The 23,234-nt window shown below is 37.2% G+C and overlaps 1 protein-coding gene across 5 annotated transcripts in view; it reads right to left on the reverse strand.

Annotated features, from left to right (window-relative positions):
- Positions 1 to 23,234, reverse strand: part of LOC134653330 (protein PALS1) — a 190,151-nt gene that overhangs the window by 93,143 nt on the left and 73,774 nt on the right. For 4 of the 5 annotated variants that reach the window (XM_063508658.1, XM_063508659.1, XM_063508661.1 and 1 more), the window contains 2 exons: positions 7,272 to 7,387; positions 2,249 to 2,892 (listed from right to left, as the gene is read on the reverse strand). In XM_063508658.1, coding sequence (XP_063364728.1) covers positions 2,249 to 2,892; positions 7,272 to 7,387 — 760 coding nt within the window. The remainder of the gene's footprint in view (positions 1 to 2,248; positions 2,893 to 7,271; positions 7,388 to 23,234) is intronic. The other variant, XM_063508662.1, reaches the window with a different exon arrangement.

Consider the following 23,234-nt stretch of genomic DNA (forward strand, 5'->3'; position numbering starts at 1 on the left):
ATATGCAGAAATGTATGTTAATAATAGTAAAGCGACAATTGTCAAGTTAGCAAAATTGGAGCCAGGCCAGCTTTGACATAAAAATGTAAACTGTCATTAGTAATGACAATATCATCACGCCGCGGACAGAGAGCTGTGCAGTAAAGCATGATTAATGACGATGATTCAATGGATTCGTAATTAATTTCGTGACGTCAATCGTGAGATGAGAGTGATCGATTGACGGTAATTCTATTAATCATTGTGCAGTTTTAGGTATGACAAACTAAAGCATTTTAATTTAGAGTAGTAATAATAAAACTAAGACAGACGCGTCATTAGAAATACTGTTTAGTCAAATACTCAGTTTATTTATGGTTTAATTTTACATATTATGACGAGCGAATTAGAATAAAAGCGAGTTTTAAAATTAATGTTCTACAATCGTAATACTATTATTGTATTAAAAAGCATCTATATATAATTTCACCTTAATCGATAAGGAATACGACGACACACATTGACAACACTTGAAAATTTAGATTATTTAATGTTTCTGTGAATCGCATAGGTAGGTACACGTTAGTCAATCAATTTGATTTTTGGGCATATATAAACTAAGCTATAGTTTCCGGATACTTATACTTGTAACTGATAGTGGTAGTGTAGTTAAACTTTTTGTTTCCTTATGTAATTTGCACTTCCCACAAATGTAAATAAATACCTATACCTCGCTCTGCTTGCTCGTTAAGTATATTGAACTAACTGCAAAAGGACTTGTTATCAGCAAAGTTGTGGCGCAGAGGCGTATGTGGGGGTAAATCTGAGGTAACTTAAGACCAATACCGGTAAGTGTTACTGCAGGGTAAATGTGGCTTTACCATAGATAGTGTGTAATAAGTTAATAACCACAATCTTGTACCTTAACTACAAATCACAAAGTAGTGTGTAATAGGTAACCATCAAAATGCTCAACTGCGAACTATACTTAAGATTTTTCGTGACATAGCATTAATTGATTACATGTATATGAGATTCCTAAATGTAATTAAGTATAATTTCTGAAACTACAGATATTTTCTATAAGTATTAACAATTTTTGTTGTCATCAAAATCACTAATGAAATTGCAGCTATGTATATGTATGGTAAAAAAATGTGTAGTATGTGTCTGCACCTACGTGCAAATGAAATAAGTATAAGTAGATACAGTTATTGTAAGACATTTTAATTATACATCCAGCTACATTGTTCTTAACCTATATAAATTAGATCGCACAATTAAAATATCTTACTGATACGAGTAGTACTATATTTATCAAACCATCTCCATTATGTGTTAGATTTTCACTTATGATGTAATCTATGTGTTAATACCCAATTTTAGTAATACCGATCTTGATTATTTATTACCAGTACCCATCCATATTACCTTTGGAACTGACATAATTGTTAATTTGCACATATTGCCTTTCAAAAAGAATCATAATTTAGATAGCATCAATCCAAGACGCTGATATGCAAAAAACTGGACCACATTACGGCTCCAAATCAAGTGTTTCCATAATTTATTATTTGTTGATGAATCACTACATAGTATAAAACAAAGTCGCTTCCCGCTCTCTATCTGTCCCTATGTATGCTTAGATCTTTAACCTTTTGAACGCCAAACGGCGCATCCATTTGCCGTGCCACTGACGCCACGGGGGTAAAATGTAGTTTTGTGAATAAATAATGCCAACCTAAAAAAGGGGTGTTTTTCAGTAGATTTTCATCAAAAAACGATCGACGGCAAATGCCGTCTTTGGCGTCGTTGTCACGATTTTGCGTTGACGTCAATTGCCGTCTGTGGCGTTCAAAAGGTTAAAACTACGCAACGGTTTATATATAATTTGTTAACCCGTGCGAAGCCGGGGCGGGTCGCTAGTGTAATAATACATTAAATTTGTATGACGACAATTTGTAATTGTATAAACAGTATGAAAGGTTAAATTAAGGCAGCTTAACAATGTTTTTGAATAGCAATCACAATAGCGATTAGTTCTTTCTTTATGGGTCATACATACACAGCATTTAGGTTCACTGCTCTCCTAATAGACAATGTCAAGGTCTTAACTATTGTCCACTGGAGTGACGACTTTTGTTTTAAAATCTATGTATGACTCCCATTTATCCATACGCATAGGCATATTATGTGCATTATTAACAATTACATCGGTTCCTATCCCATGATACCATCCACCAATGACCATGCGTGGAGTGCCTGTTACCTGCAAGCTCTGTCTGTCCACGGTACCCGGATATTTCGGGGTGGTTTTCACAATCTGGACAAACGAATCCGGGACATCCACCGCCACCTCCCTCCCGAGAAGTACTGGCGTTGTGTCGAAGCCAGGAGGGAGATTGTAAGACGCGTAGACCGCTTCTCGTATGAGCACAGAATCCGTCCGCGCCGAGTATGACACGCCTTCTCTACAATCTAGCAAAGAATCGTCGCCATTAGAAATGAGAAGTTGGATCTTGTGGTCGCTTAAAGTGTGTGTAGTGTTCGATGCGACTGATCCTCTGTCGGATAGCAAGTCGCATTTGGCCGTTTCTGATGAGCCTTTTGATTTTTTGCTTCCAAAGCTAGTTCCGGATCCCTCTGAGCTCTGTGGTCCTGATAACAGTTCCATGGTGCTGTTGTTTTTGTAGCTGGATCCGTGGGAGCTAGGTCCGGAGTCGACGGCGCTCTGTAGGACGGAGTGCTTGCTACCGAAGCTGGTTCCGGAGCCCGAGGACAGCAGGAGGGTCTCGTCGTCCCTGGAGGGGCGCAGGCGTACCTGCGGCGGGCGGGGCGGCGGGTAGCGGGGCGGCGTCTTGTTGCGCGCGATGAAGCTGTCCGGAACGTCCACCGCCATCTCGCGGTGAGGACCTGGAATTAATAACGGATAATGTTAATTCAAGCTATATTGTAAATGTGAAAGTTCGCCGGTTTTTAGGGTTCCGTACCTCAAAAGGAAAAAACGGAACCCTAATAGGATTACTCGTCTGTCTGTTCGTCCGTCTGGTACAGCCTATTTTCTCCGAAACTACTAGACCAATTAAGTTGAAATTTGGCACACATATGTAAGTTTGTGACCCAATGATGGGTGTAACGTAAATAAATGAATTTTAAATATGGAGGCCATTTTTTTAAGGGGGTAAATTAGATAGTTAAAAAATAAAGTTTTTCAAACTATATCGTGTTACATATCAAATGAAAGAGCTCATTGTAAGAATCTCAAATATATATTTTTTTGTAATTTTAGGATAAATAGTTTAGCAGTTATACAAGAAAATAGGCAAGAAAAAAATACACTAAATAGGTCTTCACCTATAGATGACAGGAAAACCTATTAGAAATGTGCAGTCAAGCGTGAGTCGGTCTTAATGTACGGAACCCTTGGAACGCGAGTCCGACTCGCACTTGGCCGGTTTTTTTTTTGTTAACTCAATCAAACATGTGGTTACGCAATTTTAAAAGTAGGTATGTATAAAATACTTGAATGCTTTGTACCCCTAAAACAGTAATCCTATTAAGACAGTGATTCAGACATTTGATCTGTTCCTACTGTGAATATAATATTTAGACATTTTCGTATATTTTCCAGTTAAAATTACGGACCTCAAAACACAAAGATGCGGCTTTAATCCTCAAGTTTATACTAAAAACGAATATAATTATTAATAATAATTGATCTTCTAAATTTTTGATTTTTATCACCAAAATATTATCAAATAAATCCGCATCAATCTATCACGGCTCAACAACCATTAACATTAATTCCGTTTCCGAAATTTACAGGCGATGATTAATGTTACCCGCTTATCGGGAGCACCGGCTCGTGGCGACAAATGGCCTGAGAAATGACCCGACGGGGCATTCGGACTTTACAGATCTGATCTGATAATAATATGATATGTTCCATCTCTATGCATCTCACATTCTCACTCCTACTAACATTAGCGCGAGAAAGATGCACTTGGAGTAACTATTCAACTAATATAATAATGGGAACAAATCAAATTATTTTACTATATACTTATATTGATCAGTGTTTTTAAGTACACTACTACATCTATACAAATTATAAACTGAAACACATGTCGTATTCTAAAGAAAAAGTTTACGACATCTATTTCACCTCATGCCTTTAGGATAGGATGTAGGTAGGTATATAACGTTCAAAACATTATTAATTCAAAAGCACTTAGATAAACTTTTACAAGTGTGAATTATTTGTTCCACGATGAACAACATTGGTACAACCTGGGAAGGACATTAGATTACTGTATTAAAAATATTATATTAGAAAACTTGTTTTCCGCAAGGGGTGAAAATGGAATGGAATGGTCTGGAGTTAAGATAGGAGAGTTTGATAGGTTAGCTACAATGCGACATAAAAGAGTAGAAATTAAATGAGGGCGCCACTTTCTTCGGAACTGTCACATTTTTGACGTAAAATACTTAACATACATGGCAATAATTTTGTATGGAAGTTTTTTATTTCATTTTATTTAATTTCTACTGTTTTATGTCGCACTGTACGGTTCTACGCGAAGATGTCGCGGACGGAAAATAAACATTCATATAAATATCAAATCAATGTGAAATTATTGGAATGTGAACGCCGCTCCCGACCGGTGGCACAATTAGCGCACAATGCGCCCAGTGAACCGGCGAGCCACGCCCCTACGAGCATACGTGTTAGAATGTTGCAGGTCGATTCGTGGGAGATGAGAGAACTGACAATATGTATGGTTTAGGAGGACTTGGCAATATTGTCATTCGCATAAAGCAATTTATTCATATAGTCCTCATCGTTTTTGATGACGGCGACCCTAAATAATGGACGTTCTCTAGCGTGAGCCCTAATGTGGCTGGCCAGGCCGAACTTGGTCTTAAACACTTTGTTGCACGCGTGACAATAAAGTTGGCCAGCTGCGTTGACCGTGTGTGTACACGTAGGAGGGCTTAGGTATTTCTTTTCGTAACTGGCGTTTTATGTCTAAGCTTGTGAAGCGGTTATCTTCAAATATTCTAACACCGTTATGGATGGTAGAACGCCAAGATGACTTTCTTTCAGCAAGAGCTCCTCCCAACGCTCAGGGGGTTCAATTTATTCATACTAAGTTTGGTTTACATTTGTATGTGTTTATATAATTATTTCCTTCTGCTTAGTGATGAACCCCTCTTTGGGTCAAGGCCTCTTCCAACTCAATCCAGATTTTTTTGAATGTTTTACCTTGATCTCTAGATTTTATTCTCCTGTGTTTATTATGGTTGTTATTGGTGTTGCTATTGTTGTTGTTATTTGTATTTTGTTATTTGAAATTATGTAGTTGTTGACTGTCAGCAACAACTAATTTCAAAAATGCGGTTGCTATTCGTATAAATCTACACAGACAATAAATAACTAAAATACCTAATCATCAGTACAATCTAATTTCAAGTAATTTTAGTTCATTACAAAATAAATTAGTACGATTGATTACAATATTTTTTTATAAGACTAACCACTAGTTAATGTAGTCATAGTCATACAAAAACTTTAAGCAAATGGTACAACAATGAAAGGACCTTTCAAGAAGCGACTGCCGAATTTTTTGTCCCATTGTTTCGATGAGGTCAGCCAAGGTAATGATTAGTTGACGCACAAAAAATTATAACTGAATTGCTTTTCGAGAACTGATTTGTAATGTTACTAATGTTACAATACAGAATACAGTGGAATAATATTTGATGAGCTGTATTTTCTTACTCCCGGTTTAAACTCTCGCGCGAGCCACGAGACGAGCCGCGAGCCGCGCCACGAGACGCGAGTCCACCGTTTACACTCGCGTTCGGCTTGTCATTCGGTTATAAACCTTATGCCGTGCCGTTAGTGTTTAAATTATATTAGCTCGACGAGCTTGCGAGCCACGAGACGAGCCGCGAGCCCACCGCTTACACTCTCGTCTCGTGGCGCGGCTCGCGGCTCGTCTCGTGGCTCGCGCGAGAGTTTAAACCGGGGGTATAGTCTTTGAACGCCATGTCTATCCATTGTGCGGCGCGTCCAGCCCTAGTAGCACGGTCGCATTTTTATCGTTTATCACCATGGCTGTCACGTTCTAACAAGTATGTAAGTGTGAAAGTGACGGGCATAGTGATAGTCGATAAAAATGGAACCGTGCTGAGCCCGCGTACAGGTTGTATACAGGTTTTTATAGGTACATGTCTCCGGAGAGGGACAGAATAGTACCTAAAGCATGTGATTGACGTCATCCAGCGGCGGCCACTTCTCGTCCGGGGAGCCACTCTGTATATACAGGCTGTATACATACAGTGTATAGACAGGCTGTATACCTACATGTTATATACAGGATGTATACTAACCGGTGTCTGTGGAGAGGGACAGCATAGTAAGCATGTCTTTGTCGTCATCCGGCGGCGGTCGCTTCTCGGCCGGGGAGCCACTCTGTATACAGTGTATATACAGGGTGTATACCTACAGGTTATATACAGGGCGTATACTAACCAGTGTCTGCGGAGAGGGACAGCATAGTAAGCATGTCTTTGTCGTCACCCGGCGGCGGTCGCTTCTCGTCCGGGGAGCCACTCTGTATACAGTGTATATACAGGGTGTATACAGTGTATATACAGGATGTATACCTACAGGTTATATACAGGATGTATACTAACCGGTGTCTGCGGAGAGGGACAGCATAGTAAGCATGTCTTTGTAGTCATCCGGCGGCGGTCGCTTCTCGTCCAGGGAGCCACTCTGTATACAGTGTATATACAGGGTGTATACCTACAGGTTATATACAGGGCGTATACTAACCAGTGTCTGCGGAGAGGGACAGCATAGTAAGCATGTCTTTGTCGTCACCCGGCGGCGGTCGCTTCTCGTCCGGGGAGCCACTCTGTATACAGTGTATATACAGGGTGTATACCTACAGGTTATATACAGGGCGTATACTAACCAGTGTCTGCGGAGAGGGACAGCATAGTAAGCATGTCTTTGTCGTCACCCGGCGGCGGTCGCTTCTCGTCCGGGGAGCCACTCTGTATACAGTGTATATACAGGGTGTATACAGTGTATATACAGGATGTATATCTACAGGTTATATACAGGGTGTATACTAACCGGTGTCTGCGGAGAGGGACAGCATAGTAAGCATGTCTTTGTCGTCATCCGGCGGCGGTCGCTTCTCGTCCGGGGAGTCACTCTGTATACAGTGTATATACAGGGTGTATACCTACAGGTTATATACAGGTTGTATACTAACCGGTGTCTGCGGAGAGGGACAGCATAGTAAGCATGTCTTTGTCGTCATCCGGCGGCGGTCGCTTCTCGTCCTCGGCGCCCAGCACCACGATGCTCGAGCCCGAGCGGCGCCGCGGTCTGAAACATGTATGTTGCACGTTAAACATTTGTTGGAAGTTTAATTTATTTGTATGGCTTAGAAACAAACTATCGAATAAGTGATACTTTAAGATTTAACATGACGCAAAACAGGTTAAAATAAAGTTTGTATTGAATCTACTAAAGTAAAAAATAAACTATTTTACAATTTTCACTCTGGTATGTCAAATTATATATTACACGCAATACGTTTTTTTCTCAGATAAGTCTATAATTAGTAGGTAATAGTTATGACTAATGAATGAAGGAATAGGTAATATTTTAGGTATGTATACCTACTTAGACTCGCTTCTGGGCTTCAGATTTAAACCAACGAATATAAGTCAAAACTAAGTTAAATTAGAGATTGCTTGTCAGAAAAATAATATTCATTATGGCCAAAGAAGAATCATGATTATCATCACCAATACTACGAAATGTTCAAAAGGGTATACTTCAAGTTATAAACAGTAGGTAGTAGACAGTATATTCCGTGTTCAAGCTATAACGTAAATTTATTACCAATCGAACAACACAGCACCCTAGTACACTGTAGTAAAATATAGAAAAGCTGATAACACCTGACACCTACACGTAGGAAACCTGACAAATGCTGCTACGGCTTGTCGCGTACTGTTCTAATTTACATGTCGGACTTATAGGACAGACGATTCTATTTTAAGTCAGGTCTTGAAATATATATGTATAACCACTACACTTTGTGTAATTCCTGTGTTTCATGTATATAATCAACTTATGCACCACATTTTAGGCAGAATAAATGATTTACTTACTTACATACTTCACCTTATAAAACAAAGTCCCCCGCTGCGTCTGTCTGTTTGTGTGTATTGTGTATGTATGTTCGCGATAAACTCAAAAACGACTGGATGCATTTTCATGCGGTTTTCACCTATCAATAGAGTGATTCTTGAGGAAGGTTTAGGTTTAGTTTAGTCTTAAAACTTAAATACGCGATTCAGTCTTGTTGTACAAAATAATACCTACTTTGGTGTTAAATTCCAACATTTATTTATTTATTTGTTTAATCTTTATTGCACAAAAGAAAAACTTTATAGTAGGTACAAAAGGCGGACTTTATGCCATAAGGCATTCTCTACCAGTCAACCTTAAGGCTAAGCAGAGAGCTTTAATGAAGGACAAGTTTTAATGAAAAAACTTATTTAAAAGCACTTAATTGCACAGTAGCACAGTAAAGTTGCAGACGTTGCAGTTTAACAGTTACCCAAGCAGTCTGCAATAAAGGTCTCACGCAAAACCGCACGGTGAGCTGTGTCTATTCGTCAACCCGTTTTCTATGCCACCCAGTATACCTTGATCCCTAGTATCCCTACCCTATACAGGGTGGCACAAAAAATGTCCACAATTTTTTTTTTACTGTGCTGCACAGTCTGTGCATATTGTTGATAATTTAAACGAACGTTAGCGTTGGTGTATCAAAGCCAAATGAGAATATTTTGAAGATAATTATGTAGTACGTTTTGTTTCAGTTCAATGGCCGATGTAAGTGAGAACGTGAGAAAAATATTCTTTGAAATTTTTTGACAACGTAATTTTTATTATTCATTTCTGTAGTTTCTATTCGTTTTGTATATGTTACATATATTTGATCCCTATACTACCTATTGATTTTATTTGTGAATATTGAATATGTAGGTCATCTGAACGGTTTTTACAATGGAAGCAATTCCGATTCCGAAAACGCTAAAAATAACTGACTGTACCACAGAAAATTTCGGAATTCAAATGGATTAAGTATAACAGGTATATGAAACTGCAGTCAAACTGTGCAAACAGTTTTGCAGGGAACTGTATTAGATTATAAGTTTATTTCATGTATTAATAATAACAAAATAAATAAAATAAACTACTTTTATTAGTGAATACTCGTTTATGCTTTATAAATACCGTCATAGTCTCATAGGTTACATATTTTACCTACAAATTAAACTCTAAGAGAGTTGAAAAAACACCCTGTATTCTGAATTCAAATTTACACTGGTTCATCTAAAGAATTAAGTAAACTTGGCTAATAACTCCAGTACGAAACAATGCACCACCGCAACTGGAATAAAAAAGTGATTTGAAATTATAAAAGCCGTTACATAAGCCGCAGCTAGCGTGACGTCACGCGTCCGTGCGCGCGCGCAGGTAGACGTTTCCTTTCTTATCGTCGTCTTGTGAACAGGTGTGTTGGGTCAAGTGGGATCTCATCACTACATATTATAAAACAATGTCGCTTCCCGCTGTCTGTCTGTCCCTATGTATGCTTAGATCTTTAAAACTACGCAACGAATTTGGATGCGGATTTTTCAAGTGAAAACTTCTTTAGCTGCGCTGGGCACTTTTTGAGGTGGGGAAAAAATGATAAACTCGAGAGCGTAAGGCGATCACGTGACCGTAAGCCCCGTAAGGTGGCCACTCATAATTTAAATGGCATTTAAATCAATAAAGAAAAACTCAATGTTATTTGACATTTATGTTGCGGACTCCTTTTCAAGACTCTTTACCTATGTTCAAATAATTTGACGTTGTCATGGCAGTATATGATGAGGAAATTGATATTCCGATGTATGTACTTCTTTTGTGTTTTTTATTTATTTATTTGACATTTAGATTTTATTCTAGAAACATTCTAGACTAGTACTTTTTATACAATTTTTTTTCATGTTTGACGATCCTTTTGTGAAATTCTTAAATTTGTGTTAAATTTGATTTGTATAATAATCCAATATTCTTATGGAATAATAACATCAATAAATTGCTGTAATATTTAGCTTAAGATAAATTAAGTATGTTACGATTCATAAGTGCTTGTTGCTAGGCCTACATGAATAAAGTATATTTTGACTATTAAACATGTCAATGAAAAAGTGTGATCTTATTTGACAATGATAATAATATATAATAAAGAAATAGAATACCTCCGCTAAACGTATGTATCGTGTTACCGGGCGTCGGTAACATAGTGAGGTGAGTTTTCACTTCTATCGGCACTCCCGAAGTGCAACCGTTGTTGCTTGTTTTAATACATAGAGTGATTCAAGAGGAAGGTTTATGTATAATTTGTTAACCCGTGCGAAGCCGGGGCGGGTCGCTAGTCCAATATAATATTGGGTCATCATTAGAGCGTTTTAAGCGTTTTAAGTTGTAACGCCTTGAAACTTTCAACTTTATGGTTGCGTACCTAAACGTTTTTTGATAAATTAGCGATATTTGTTCGAGATTAATTATTGTTAGAAAATTCCAACCGACACTTTAATGTATGGAAATAGTCACGTGACTTTTCGTAACATATACTATATCCCGATATATTTTTTCTTTCCGGAAGAAAATAGGTAAGTTAAGTAGATGATAGTAAAGGTAACGGTAGAGGAAGAGCATAAATAAATAAATAAATATTATAGGACATTCTTACACAGATTGACAAAATCCCACAAGTTTGTTATTGTCAAAAACGAAGCCTACGAGCTTGGTGGTTTTTTTTTTTTCAAGATCCTTTATAGGTACCTTACCTAGTACCTACGAACATCCATCCACACACGACTACACTAATATGTATGGACATATTATTTGTAGGTACAGTCTGTTGCAGAGATAAGTAAGATAACTGACCCCCCTGCATATAAATTTGTATGCAGGGGTGTCCAACTATCTCTGCAGCTGACTTTACGTCCTCTATGACCTACCTACATATGTACTATACTATGTTTCAGAATTACATAATAGGATGCTTTAACATTATAATATATTTATGTGAAATAATTGCAATGCAGAAATAAACGCAGAAAATTAGAACTAATTCGATTAGATCGGGCGCAATTTGAATAAAGAATAGCTAACGCCCGTCCAATGAGAGAGCATTGTCAAACAAATGGCGGCTACAACCGGCCAATAAGCACGGGAATAGGGCGGAGTAAGGCATAAGCGATAGCGGATTTTGAGATAAAGCTGGTCAAGCAAATCTTGTCACTAAAAAAGGCGCGATATTAAAATTTTCTATAGGGAGATATCCCTTCGCGCCTACATTATTTAAATTTGCTGCCTTTTTCTACTGACAAGATCTGCTTGACCAGCTATATCTTTGCTTGACAAACAAATGGCGGGAGGCTAGCATAGCCGGCTAATAAGCTGGCTGTGGACTAGGGAGGAGATAGGATCTTAGATATATAAGATATATAAAACATTCTTGTTTGACAAAATCCATCATAACCAGTCTAGGTCTAACCCTAGTCTTAAAGCATAAGCGGTGGAGATAGTGGTCATTGCTATTTATCAAACACTAGGGACTAGCGACCCGCCCCGGCTTCACAAACGGGTTCACGGGTTAACAAATTACCTATACATAAACCTCTCTCCCCCCCCCCGATATCCGAGTGATATCTTTCTACCCCGTGTAGTCTACCTTTACCCCTTTTAGCCATCTATGTTGAGCCCTTGGTTGGTGGGGGGGTTCAACAAATTGTTAAGCAGATTGTGGATTTGGTCATATTAGTCCAAATTAACGCTATAATTGTGCTATTACCAAATCTGATAATTATTTGCACGCATTTCCTTAATCTGACGGTTACAATGTAAAAATTTGGCGTCAAACTTGTGTTCGTCAGATTAAGAAAATGCCTACAAATAAGAGTGTTATATTAAGTTATAGAAAAAATATAGCATTAACGTGGACAAAAACGACCAAACCCACAAACTGCTTAACGATTTTTTAACCCTCCACCAACCTCCCGAAATTAAAAAAAAATTGTAGACGCTTTCCGGCTACTGGAAAAGAAACTTTATATAACTTTTTTTCTTCTTATCATCTAATATGTATGTATTTCGATTCCAATAGGTCTGTACGACGCTCGAGTAACTACACATTTAGCATCGTCGGCTCCCCAACTATAACGGCAAATCATCGTAACCACTCAAAAAGCGCGCACTGATAGGAATATAATCGAGATAATAATGAAAAATATCGAAATAATAGAGATAATATGTGCTACCAAAAGTAGTGATACTGATAACAATACCATTTGCACTTTCCAAATACACCATTTCCCCAATCCCGTAAACGAAATAAACGCGTGTAAAGGGAGCATTGTTAAATAAACAGATGATTACGGAACCCTGCATGATGCCCAATAAAATGGCGGAACCGCCGCGAATATCCGATTCGTATATAGCATTTGGTGTAAGCAGTATAGCCAATAATCGTTTTGAGACTTCCTGGGGCGAGACATATATTGTGGTCCAAGTTATAGGCATCAGCGGATGTAAGATTAAGTTTTAACGGAGTAAAAATTGAGTTTCTAGTATTTCTGATGGCGATTGTACTAAGTGCCTGGATTAGCTGTGTTGTTAATCTAGACGTTAACGCTACTGAGTATAAGAATGTACTTTATCAATATGACTCTTAGGTTAGGTAACATTTGTGTCAGTATTTTTCAAAATGTTTTGATAATTAGGAATAAGGTAGTATGTATTACATAAATTCAATGATTGTCTGAACATTCATTCTACTCCAATCCAACTAACTGACTACAGACAGAGATCTTCTATGACATTACTGTCGAAAACCTATTTAACTATTGACATTATTGTCATGATGCCAAGACTCTTCTCACTTGATGATCTGTCTATCATTTGTTTTTACGAACATTACATAGGTACCTCTATTTTTTTATATTTATATTAAAATAATCCACCCGCTCTCCGCTCCTAATTTTCACCACGACCCAAAAGGGGAATATTCCCAATTTCGGCGCAAATAAAAATAACGCTACTAGTGTGACCACGGGGCGCGAGTCAGCGGGACACAGGACTTTCCAACAGGTTGTGGGTGTGGACATGGACACCCCGCTTTACGGCTTGCCCATGTTTGTGTTGTGTACGAAACAAATGAATGGAGATTTTTCACTAACTAGTTTCTAGAGTCCGACCAAGCTAACGATGCGTCGATTTCAATAGAAGTGCGGGAGAGTCAAAAGTCGTGTTTTCATAGAAATTTGACATTAATTATGACATAGCCACACTTTATTTTAAATGCCATGCAGAGTTGGCTTGGTCTGACTAACTATAGGTAGCTAATATTTAGAGTTGTGTAATTTTTGAGAAAGTTTCAGAATACTATGGGCAATTTTCTCAAGCTATTCACTAGGAGCACGACTGGTGCTGCCCTCATTTTGTCGGGTTTACTACGTTAAATCTTATGGAGTTAAATTAGTTCAAGCGGCTGCCGCTAGTACTAATGTGAGACATTCCATAAGATTACCTGTTTTCGTGGCAATCAGCGCCACTTCTCCCTCCACCGACTTCGCACCGTTCCAATAAAACGTAGAATATTCTTAGTTATACTTAGTTATTAACCGAAAACGCGCTTTGTTATGTTACTCAGGTGGAAAAGTGTGTTACAAATCGCTGTGTAAGATTATCCTCAACATATTTATTTAATTATTTATATTTACTACAAAAAAATCTCCTTATAATATGCATCAAGTTGGCAACCCTACATAAAGTTTCCATCGTCTAAGGTGGATTACGGGCCTCGCGAGTCGCCAGCCCAATACAATTATCGTAAGCCAGCGCTAGGGTTGACAAGACTTCGTTACGAGATCTAATAACAACTCAAACGGTTTTGGGCAACTTCCAGAGATGATCTATTTTCCTCTTTTTAGGGTTCCGTACCCAAAGGGTAAAAAACGGGACCCTATTACTAAGACTTCGCTGTCCGTCCGTCCGTCCGTCCGTCCGTCTGTATCTCATGAACCGCGATAGCTAGACAGTTAAAATTTTCACAAATGATGTAACTCTGTTGCCGCTATAACAACAAATACTAAAAATAAAATAAAATAAATATTTAAGGGGGGCTCCCATACAACAAATACGATTTTTTTGCTCTATTTTTTGTTGATGGTGCGGAACCCTCCGTGCGCGAGTCCGACTCGCACTTGGCCGGTTTTTGGTTTTTATATTAGTGAATATCATAATAAAACGTTTTGATTTTTATTTTATTATGCTATGTACTAAATAAAATGCCTCGTTAGGCACCAGTTATAGCGATAGGTTTACTTTTTATAATAAATGTGGACACTGAATCTTCAATAACAATAACTATGATTAGGTACAAATCATGCCTTCTTCAAGAAGAAGGTTGAATATTCTACCATCTTCTTGATTTCCTGCTTTTACGCATTATTAACAACGAAAAATAAATGTGCAATTATGTAGGAAATATATGAAATAGTGGTAGACCACGCTTATATTATTCAAATGTTATAGATATAGAGCTCCACTAAGAAGTTTTAAATTGAATACTTAAGTTCTACGCACAACGTCACGGGCAATGGCAAGTATACCTAAATGTAAAAGCGGCCAAGTGCGAGTCGGACTCGCCCATGAAGGGTTCCGTATTTAGGCGATTTATGACGTATAAAAAAAAACTACTTACTAGATCTCGTTCAAACCAATTTTCGGTGGAAGTTTACATGGTAATGTACATCATATATTTTTTTTAGTTTTATCATTCTCTTATTTTAGAAGTTACAGGGGGGGGGACACACATTTTACCACTTTGGAAGTGTCTCTCGCGCAAACTATTCAGTTTAGAAAAAAATGATATTAGAAACCTCAATATCATTTTTGAAGACCTATCCATAGATACCCCACACGTATGGGTTTGATGAAAAAAAAATTTTTGAGTTTCAGTTCGAAGTATGGGGAACCCCAAAAATTTATTGTTTTTTTTCTATTTTTGTGTTAAAATCTTAATGCGGTTCACAGAATACATCTACTTACCAAGTTTCAACAGTATAGTTCTTATAGTTTCGGAGAAAAGTGGCTGTGACATACGGACGGACACACAGACGGACAGACAGACAGACAGACAGACAGACATGACGAATCTATAAGGGTTCCGTTTTTTGCCATTTGGCTACGGAACCCTAAAAATGTCATATAATGCGACTAGCGACCTGGCCCGGCGTCGCACGAGTTAACAAATTATACACCTAAATCTTCCTCAATAATCACTCTATTGATAGGTGAAAGCCGCATGAAAATCCGTTCAGTAGTTTTTGAGTTTACCGCGAACAAACATACAAACAGACAGACGCGGCGGGGGACTTTGTTTTATAAGGTGTATTGATTATCTAAGACTTGCGGAACTATATGTACCGTTTGTATGGACAAGGCACGACGTGACAGGCGGAGACCCCGTGAAAGTCATAGAAAGTTAATACTCATTCAATAGTTATTTTACGACTTCGTAATCGTTGTGTAAATGATCATTACCTATATGGCTGATCATTGCTTGTGTTTATTCAATCAGAAAGGCAGCCTTTGTATAATTAATGGTTAAGAAGTTTAATTTAAACCAAGGATTGAATGCCGGTAATATTTTCAAACCGATATTCAAATCCGGTATCTTGGTTGTCAATGTAAAAGAACACTCAAATTTATTAATATCAAGATCATTTACAGGTAATTAAAAAAACTAACTTATCTAAATAAAACTAAAAACCAATAGCAAATAAAATTAAAATTAATCTATATTTATATATACATACTATGTATAAGTATATTTTTGGATTTTATGCTGCTAACCTTACGAAAACAAATACATGCGAATGTCGGGGATATTTTTTTATTTTTATAAGTAATGGTAACGATCCATGATTTAAACTATAGATTTTTATTTCAGGGTGCCTTTCTTATTTTAGTTTGTACTGCTTAGCAATAATTTATATTTAGGTAACTAAACCTATTCTGCAGGCATGTTTAAGTATATTGATTAGATTTACACATACCTACATTTAAAAGATTTACGTACCTACAGTATTTTCAAACATTACACTACATGTAACTTTTACGATAATTTTTCAGCCAGTAACAACGGCTAAATCCTATTATTCCTATTCCAATTTTTAAATTCAAAAACGTTCGAACGATCGCATTGAACAAATAAAAAGCGGTTAAGCGGTCCGCAAACCGCAAATTTATGAACTATCGATGGATTGCTCCCATTCAATTGTTCCGGGTGAATGGAACGAATGAAAACACTTCCTGCTAGAGGAACAAATTAAATGCATACGATTTTTAGGTGGGAATTTATTTACAAATTGACCACGAAACCACCTTTTCATTTTAATAACCCGAATAACTGATGTAGGTATTTTTACCCGGCTATATATTTAGCTTCGTGTTAATTGATTACGTCTTCAGTTTTAAATTTTCTGTGTAAATTGTATTTTAACTGTATGGTCCACAATCGAACCGATTTAGTTGAATGGTATACAGATACTTTGAGTTCCGAGAAAGGCCATAGTATACTTTTTATCCCAGAACTCACTCCTCAAGGGGGTGAAAGGGGGGTGCAAATTTGTATGGGGAATCAATAACCGCTGAACCGATTTAGATGAAACTTGGTATGCGGATAGTTTGAGCTGTGGAAAGGATATACGAGGGGCGTTCAAAATATTCTCGGTATTGATATCTTACGACCTCTTCTAAAATTTCTTTCGTTACTGGCCGCTAAGGTTTATTCATTGACATTAAAAAAAAGTATAATTCGAACCCAGATAGTCTTTTGTTTTTCTGAAATTGCTGAACAAACATGAACATCATGTGCGAATTGACAATGTTAACTAAATTAGAACATCGATGCGTGATAAAATTCTTGACAAAACAGGGTAAAAATCAAAAAACCATAAAAGAGGAAATGGATTGTGTTTACCGTGAGTCTGCTCCTTCTTTATCTACCATTCAAAAGTGGTCAAGCGAGTTTAAACGCGGAAGGGAGAGTATTGAAGATGACCCTAGACCTGGCCGGCCTGTAGTAGCTACTTCACAAGAAAATATTGATAAAGTGGAAAAACTTATATTGGAAGATGGTCGAGTGAAGGTAAAATCTATAGCACAAGTAACCAATCTCTCTATTGGTACCGTACATGATATTATACATGACCATCTTAATATGTCAAAAGTAAGTGCAAGATGGGTTCCGCGAATGCTGACTCGGCTTCAAAAAGACATGCGTGTAGCTTGTTGTTCCGATTTTATTGACCTGTGCGGTGAAAATCCTGATGAGGTGCTGCAAAGAATAGTTACTGGAGATGAAACCTGGGTTCATCATTATGACCCAGAGAGTAAACAAGAGTCCATGCAGTGGCACATTAAGGGTTCAGCTCATCCCAAGAAGTTCAAGGTCATCCCTTCAGCTGGCAAGGTCATGGCCACGATATTTTGGGATTGTGAAGGAGTATTACTAATCGATTATAAAGAAAAAGGTGTAAATATCACAGGACAGTACTACGCTAACATTCTACGTCAATTAAAGGATGTAATTAAAGAAAAGAGGCGAGGAAAGTTAACCAAAGGTATTCTGCTTCTGCATGACAACGCCCCCGTCCATACTGCTCATATTGCCAAGGCAGCTATTGTTGAATGTGGGTTTAAAACTGTTACTCACCCACCGTATAGTCCGGACTTAGCTCCCAGCGACTTCTTTTTGCTCCCCAATCTTAAAAAGGATCTGCGTGGAAATAAATTTTCTGACGATGAAGCATTGAAGGCGGCAGTGGAGGAGCATTTTTACACGAAAGATAAAAAATATTTTTACGAGGGATTAAAAATAATAATTGATCGATCTTTTAAGTGTATGAACATAGGGGGGGAGTATATTGAAAAATAAAAATATCAAACTTTTCGTACTTGTTTGTTTTCATTCTCATACCGAGAATATTTTGAACACCCCTCGTATAATAGTTTTTTCACCAAAATCATGTCTTTAGTCAGGGTGTAAAAAATGGGGTGGAAATTTATAGAGTGAACCAATTTGGGGATGAAAAGAAGGATGAACAAAAAGCAGATTTGTTTAAAAAGTAAGGTACCCAAATTACGTATTCCACGCAGACGAAGTCGCGGTCAAAAGCTAGTATAGAATATTTACTTATATCTTGTATCACACATGCCACCCACTATCTCTATCGCTCCCGTCCCGTAGACACCTGTATTCCTATCTTATTTCCTATTTATAATAGCCACAAAGCAACATTACTATCAATAAGCAGCGAAGCACAGACTATAGGCTTCCCCACGTCAGGCTGTCAGCCTTTGTGCGGGACATGTCCGACATGTCCGGCGCTCGAAGATAGGACGTCTATGGCGGAGAATGTGTGTCATCTGTGACCGGAAAAATGGCGGCAAACGTAGGTAGATAGGGCAAATCTTAGACTAGGAATCCTCTAGACGGAGTTTAGAGCAATTATTTCATGAAACCGATGCTGGCAAAAATACTGGGGTGCGGGGGACGAGGTGAGCGAGTCCCGTGCCGTGATTGGTCCGTTCAAAGAGACGGACGTCACACAAAGACACTTTGACTCGAAAATGGAGTAAAACTACCGTATATTTGTGGCAGAGGGGGTAGCGCTACTAATCTCAATTAGAGGATGTCTTGTCTGTGGGGCAAATAAACTGTACTATCCATTTAATAATGATTTTAATATGTCTGACCGTACTCTAAAAAGTGAATGTGCTAAATTGCTAATGAAACAAGGTGCAACAAAAATAGAGGGGATCCGTTCAAGGGCATATTCCATATCGTGTAATGGCTCCTCTACACGATGAGCCAGCACTGGCCACTCCAAGGGACGCAGCCATGCGGTAGAATGAGATAGCAATATCACTTGCTCCCTCTAACGCATAAATGCGTCCCTTGGAGTGGCCGGCGTTGACCCATCGTGTAGAGGAGCCATAAAAGGGAAGTGGATTCCCACTATTTTTGTGACACGCTGTAGATGTTCAAGTTGAGGAAGAAGTTGAGGAGGAAGTTCTCTGAAATTTCACAGGAAACAAAGGAAGCTTTTTATGGAAAATTTGATTCCTATACAAAAAAATATAGAATTTTTTGTCCTTTCAGCGGGCGCATCATTGTCGCATTTTTATCGCTTGTCACCCTGCCTGTCACGTTCTAACGAGGATGTAAGTGCAAAAGTGACGGGCATAGTGACAGGCGATAAAAATGGAACCATGCTGCGCCCGCTGGCCGAAAAGTTACGATATATTTATGCACACTTAAATATCGCACTATCGATATTCGTGCAAAAAATTCACCGCGCGCATACAAAATAACATGAAAACCGTTAAACAATAAATTCGCGAACTGTTCATACTCGTTAAAATATTCGATAATTTTTACTCGTTTTGCGTTTCGATTTTTCACCAACCCGAGGTTTACTGAACAAAATTAATGCTGCGCTTTTAACCTAAGCGATTTATTGAGTATTGACTTCGACGTCTTTTGCTAAATTGCATTATTGGAAAATCGACATTGTATTTTGTGAAATAAAACTGAAGTTTGCAAGGTTATCGAATAATATGAAATTAAGCAAGTATTCTGGGGGTTATAACCGCGAACATCGAAGTTCGCAAATAGCGAGCATCGGGCATCTGTCTCTGTCACTCTAATTACGCCTTCATTGGAGTAAAAGATAAAGATCCCCGCAATTTGCGAACTTCGATTTTCGCGGTTATAGACCCCTGATACATTTGCGGTATGCGTGCATTTGCGTTCTGTTATTGCAAGTGTTATTTAACACAGGCAGTTAATTGGTTAGCACGTTACGTTACGGTTGAGGTTAATTTATTTGTCTGCATGTTAGCCAACATTACGTGGAATTGCAATTCGGTTTGAACTAGGTAAAACAATAAACAAAACAGCATGCTGTAAATTTATATGTGTGCAATGCATTTAGGCATGCATTATATCATCCAAAAGACGTGGGTAGAATAAATAAACAATATATGGCATTTTACACAAATTTACTAAGTAATATATTAATGAATACTATTTATTTATTTATGCATATTTATTCAAATTCTCACATTCCTTTCAAACAAATCGCCGTCGACATACAAAATCCGTTGCAAACAGCAAATCTATTATTATATATTATATCATTTTATCGCTAAGGCGCCATTCACTAGCTCCGTACGTGATTCGATTCACAACTAAAGCCTTCACTACGATCTAAAAGAATCCTTAACTTCAGGGAATAAGATCTATTTTTAGTCGACGTCGTGCCCGATATTGGTTTTACTTTGTAGCCAGCCTGCGTTATTAAAAACTAGTATTTGTTTAGTTTTATATTAGTTAGTGAAAATAGAGAATATTAGTTCCTTGAGGTTGTTTTCAGGGACAAGAATGTTCATTTTGACTTCAGTGTTGCGTGATGGGACTACATATAGGAAGGTATGTGCTTAATTTTAATCATATTTGTGTTAACATGACTACGGTATTCTATAAAACGCATTTTAAAAATAAATCTTCGAATTAAACCAGGAAGGCTAAAGGCAAAGTAAAGGTATGGAAAATATTCTGAAATACATTTCTGCGCACTAAATAAATTGGCGACTTGTCAATTTAATTTTAAAACCCACAACAATGTCCACAGAATAATGTCCGACATTCGACATTTAATTACTCCTTTTTCCAATTACCTGTTAAATTCATTAAACTATACACACAGTCACAACCGCACGTCCAAAAACAATAAATTAAGCATAATTAAAACGCAAACAAACGACAAAACTACGCAGCGCAAATTCCATCGCCTAAATTAAATAAAAAAAAACAGGCTCGAACGCGCGAACACCGCACCGTTGCGTTTAAAATTTGTTCTTCTCGTCACGTGCCGTCAACTGTCAAGGACTGTTTTAAACATAGAAATAAAATGTAATAGAACAACTGTCAATCTTCAAAAATGAAATGCAAGTGTGTGGGTAAATTGTCTATGTGAGATCAAAAATAGTGATGTCATGTTACAACATATTAATAATAATGTCGATGTTTGATTGCTTTATCGACTACTTTTTCAAATGTGTTATTTTAAACGTTAAGATTCTACGACATTATGCAATGATATTATATAGGTTATACTCATACTTGAGGAGCACAAAAAATACTTCCATATTTATTTCTGTGGCTACAAAGAAATCTGTTATTTTTGATTATTTTTCTCATTCCATCCATCTTTGTCATACTCGTTGTGAAACATAAGCTCGTCTCTTTCTCTTTCGGTGTGCGGGAGCTCGTTAGCACGTGCACATTTCTCGCTTATCCAGCCGCGATTAAAGGAAACTTGTCCAATTTGACACAAGGTAAGCGCTTCAATTTTGGAACACCTATAACCTATCTTGAGTTATAAATCATTGACATTATGACGTATAAAGAACACTTGCACTGCGTGTGCTATCAAAATCGTTGCAGACTTATCTTAATGTAACTGTTACTATATTGGAAAGTGAAGTTTAAATTTACCGCTAAACATGAGCACCTTCAAAAAGGTATAACAATCGTTATTATTTGAAGTCGGTTATAATAGTAGTTTATGCAACAGTGATATAATAAGGGTTCTTAAAATTCAAGGGTCGAAGTTACAAAACGAGACGTAGTCGAGTTTTGTAAAAAAAGACCCGAGAATTTTAAGAACCAATTATGAGCTGTTGCATACATTACTTTTTCTATGACAGCTGCAGCAAAAAAGAAAAAAAAAAAAAAAAAAGTTATTATTAAAAAAAAAGAGTTATTATTAAAAAAAAACAGTTATTATTTAAAAAAAATTGAGTTATTATTTAAAAAAAAAAGAGTTATTATTGTAAATGAAAACATACCTCTTTCAATCAAGATGATCGGAACTTGTATCTTTAAAAAAAATAAAGCAGTTGTATTATACTCATAAGATGACTGCTAGCAGTCATCTTATGAGCTTATAGACCACTGACTTAATATAAAAGAAATAGACACACAAAGCAGAACAAAAACGTCAACAAATGTGGATCCCAATGACGTTCCGCATCATTTGCATTGATGATAAAAACGCTTACGTAAATTTTGAGTCAAGATAAATGTTTCGTACATAAAAGAGCTTAATGTCGTAAGCGTTAAGTGTCAAATTTGCAAACAGAGGTACCAACACTGTTAAAAAATTTAGTCCGATGGCACTAACGTAACGTGACCATTGTATTTACGTCAAACTAAAATAATGAACGAATGGAGTCGCTTGGTATACTTTAATATAATTTTACAGAAAAATCAAAATAAGAAATAAAACAAATTTATATTCTTCCTTAAACTATCGCGGTTATTACTCATTATAACTAACGTACACAGGTTCTTGGTATGGTTTAATTTTATCGGGAACCCTTAAAGGATCACTCGTGTGTCTGTCTGTCCGTCCGTCTGTCACAGCCTATTTTCTCCGAAACTATTGGACCAATTAAGTTGAAATTTGGCACACATATGTAAGTTTGTGACCCAAAGATGGACGTGTAACGTAAATAAATGAATTTTAAATATGGAGGCCATTTTTGGGGGGTAAATGATAAAATTAAAAAATAAAGTTTTTCAAACTATATCGTGTTACATATCAAATGAAAGAGCTCATTGTAAGAATCTAATTTTTTTTTGTTATTTTAGGATATATAGTTTAGCAGTTATTCAAGAAAATAGGCAAAAAATGACCCCCCCCCCCTCTTATCTCCGAAACTACTGGGTCTAAAATTATGAAAAAAATACACACGTGCCGTTTTGAATGGCTTAAAAAGTGCATCACGCCTATCTCTTGCTATAATAGCAGTCCACTCTGCACGTCGCATAGGTTTTCTTGGAAATCTTGAATTTAAACATAATAATATTCCTTATATATATAAATCATTTATTCCAGACAAAAACGATCCATAGGTATGTGTACATTTGAGATAATATTAAAAATAAATAAAATTAGGTATAGGTATAACATAAAAATTCATGACTAGACATTAAAATTAAATTAAACATAGCATT

The sequence above is a fragment of the Cydia amplana genome, chromosome 13 (genome assembly GCF_948474715.1).
Source record: "Cydia amplana chromosome 13, ilCydAmpl1.1, whole genome shotgun sequence".
Taxonomy (NCBI): domain Eukaryota; kingdom Metazoa; phylum Arthropoda; class Insecta; order Lepidoptera; family Tortricidae; genus Cydia; species Cydia amplana.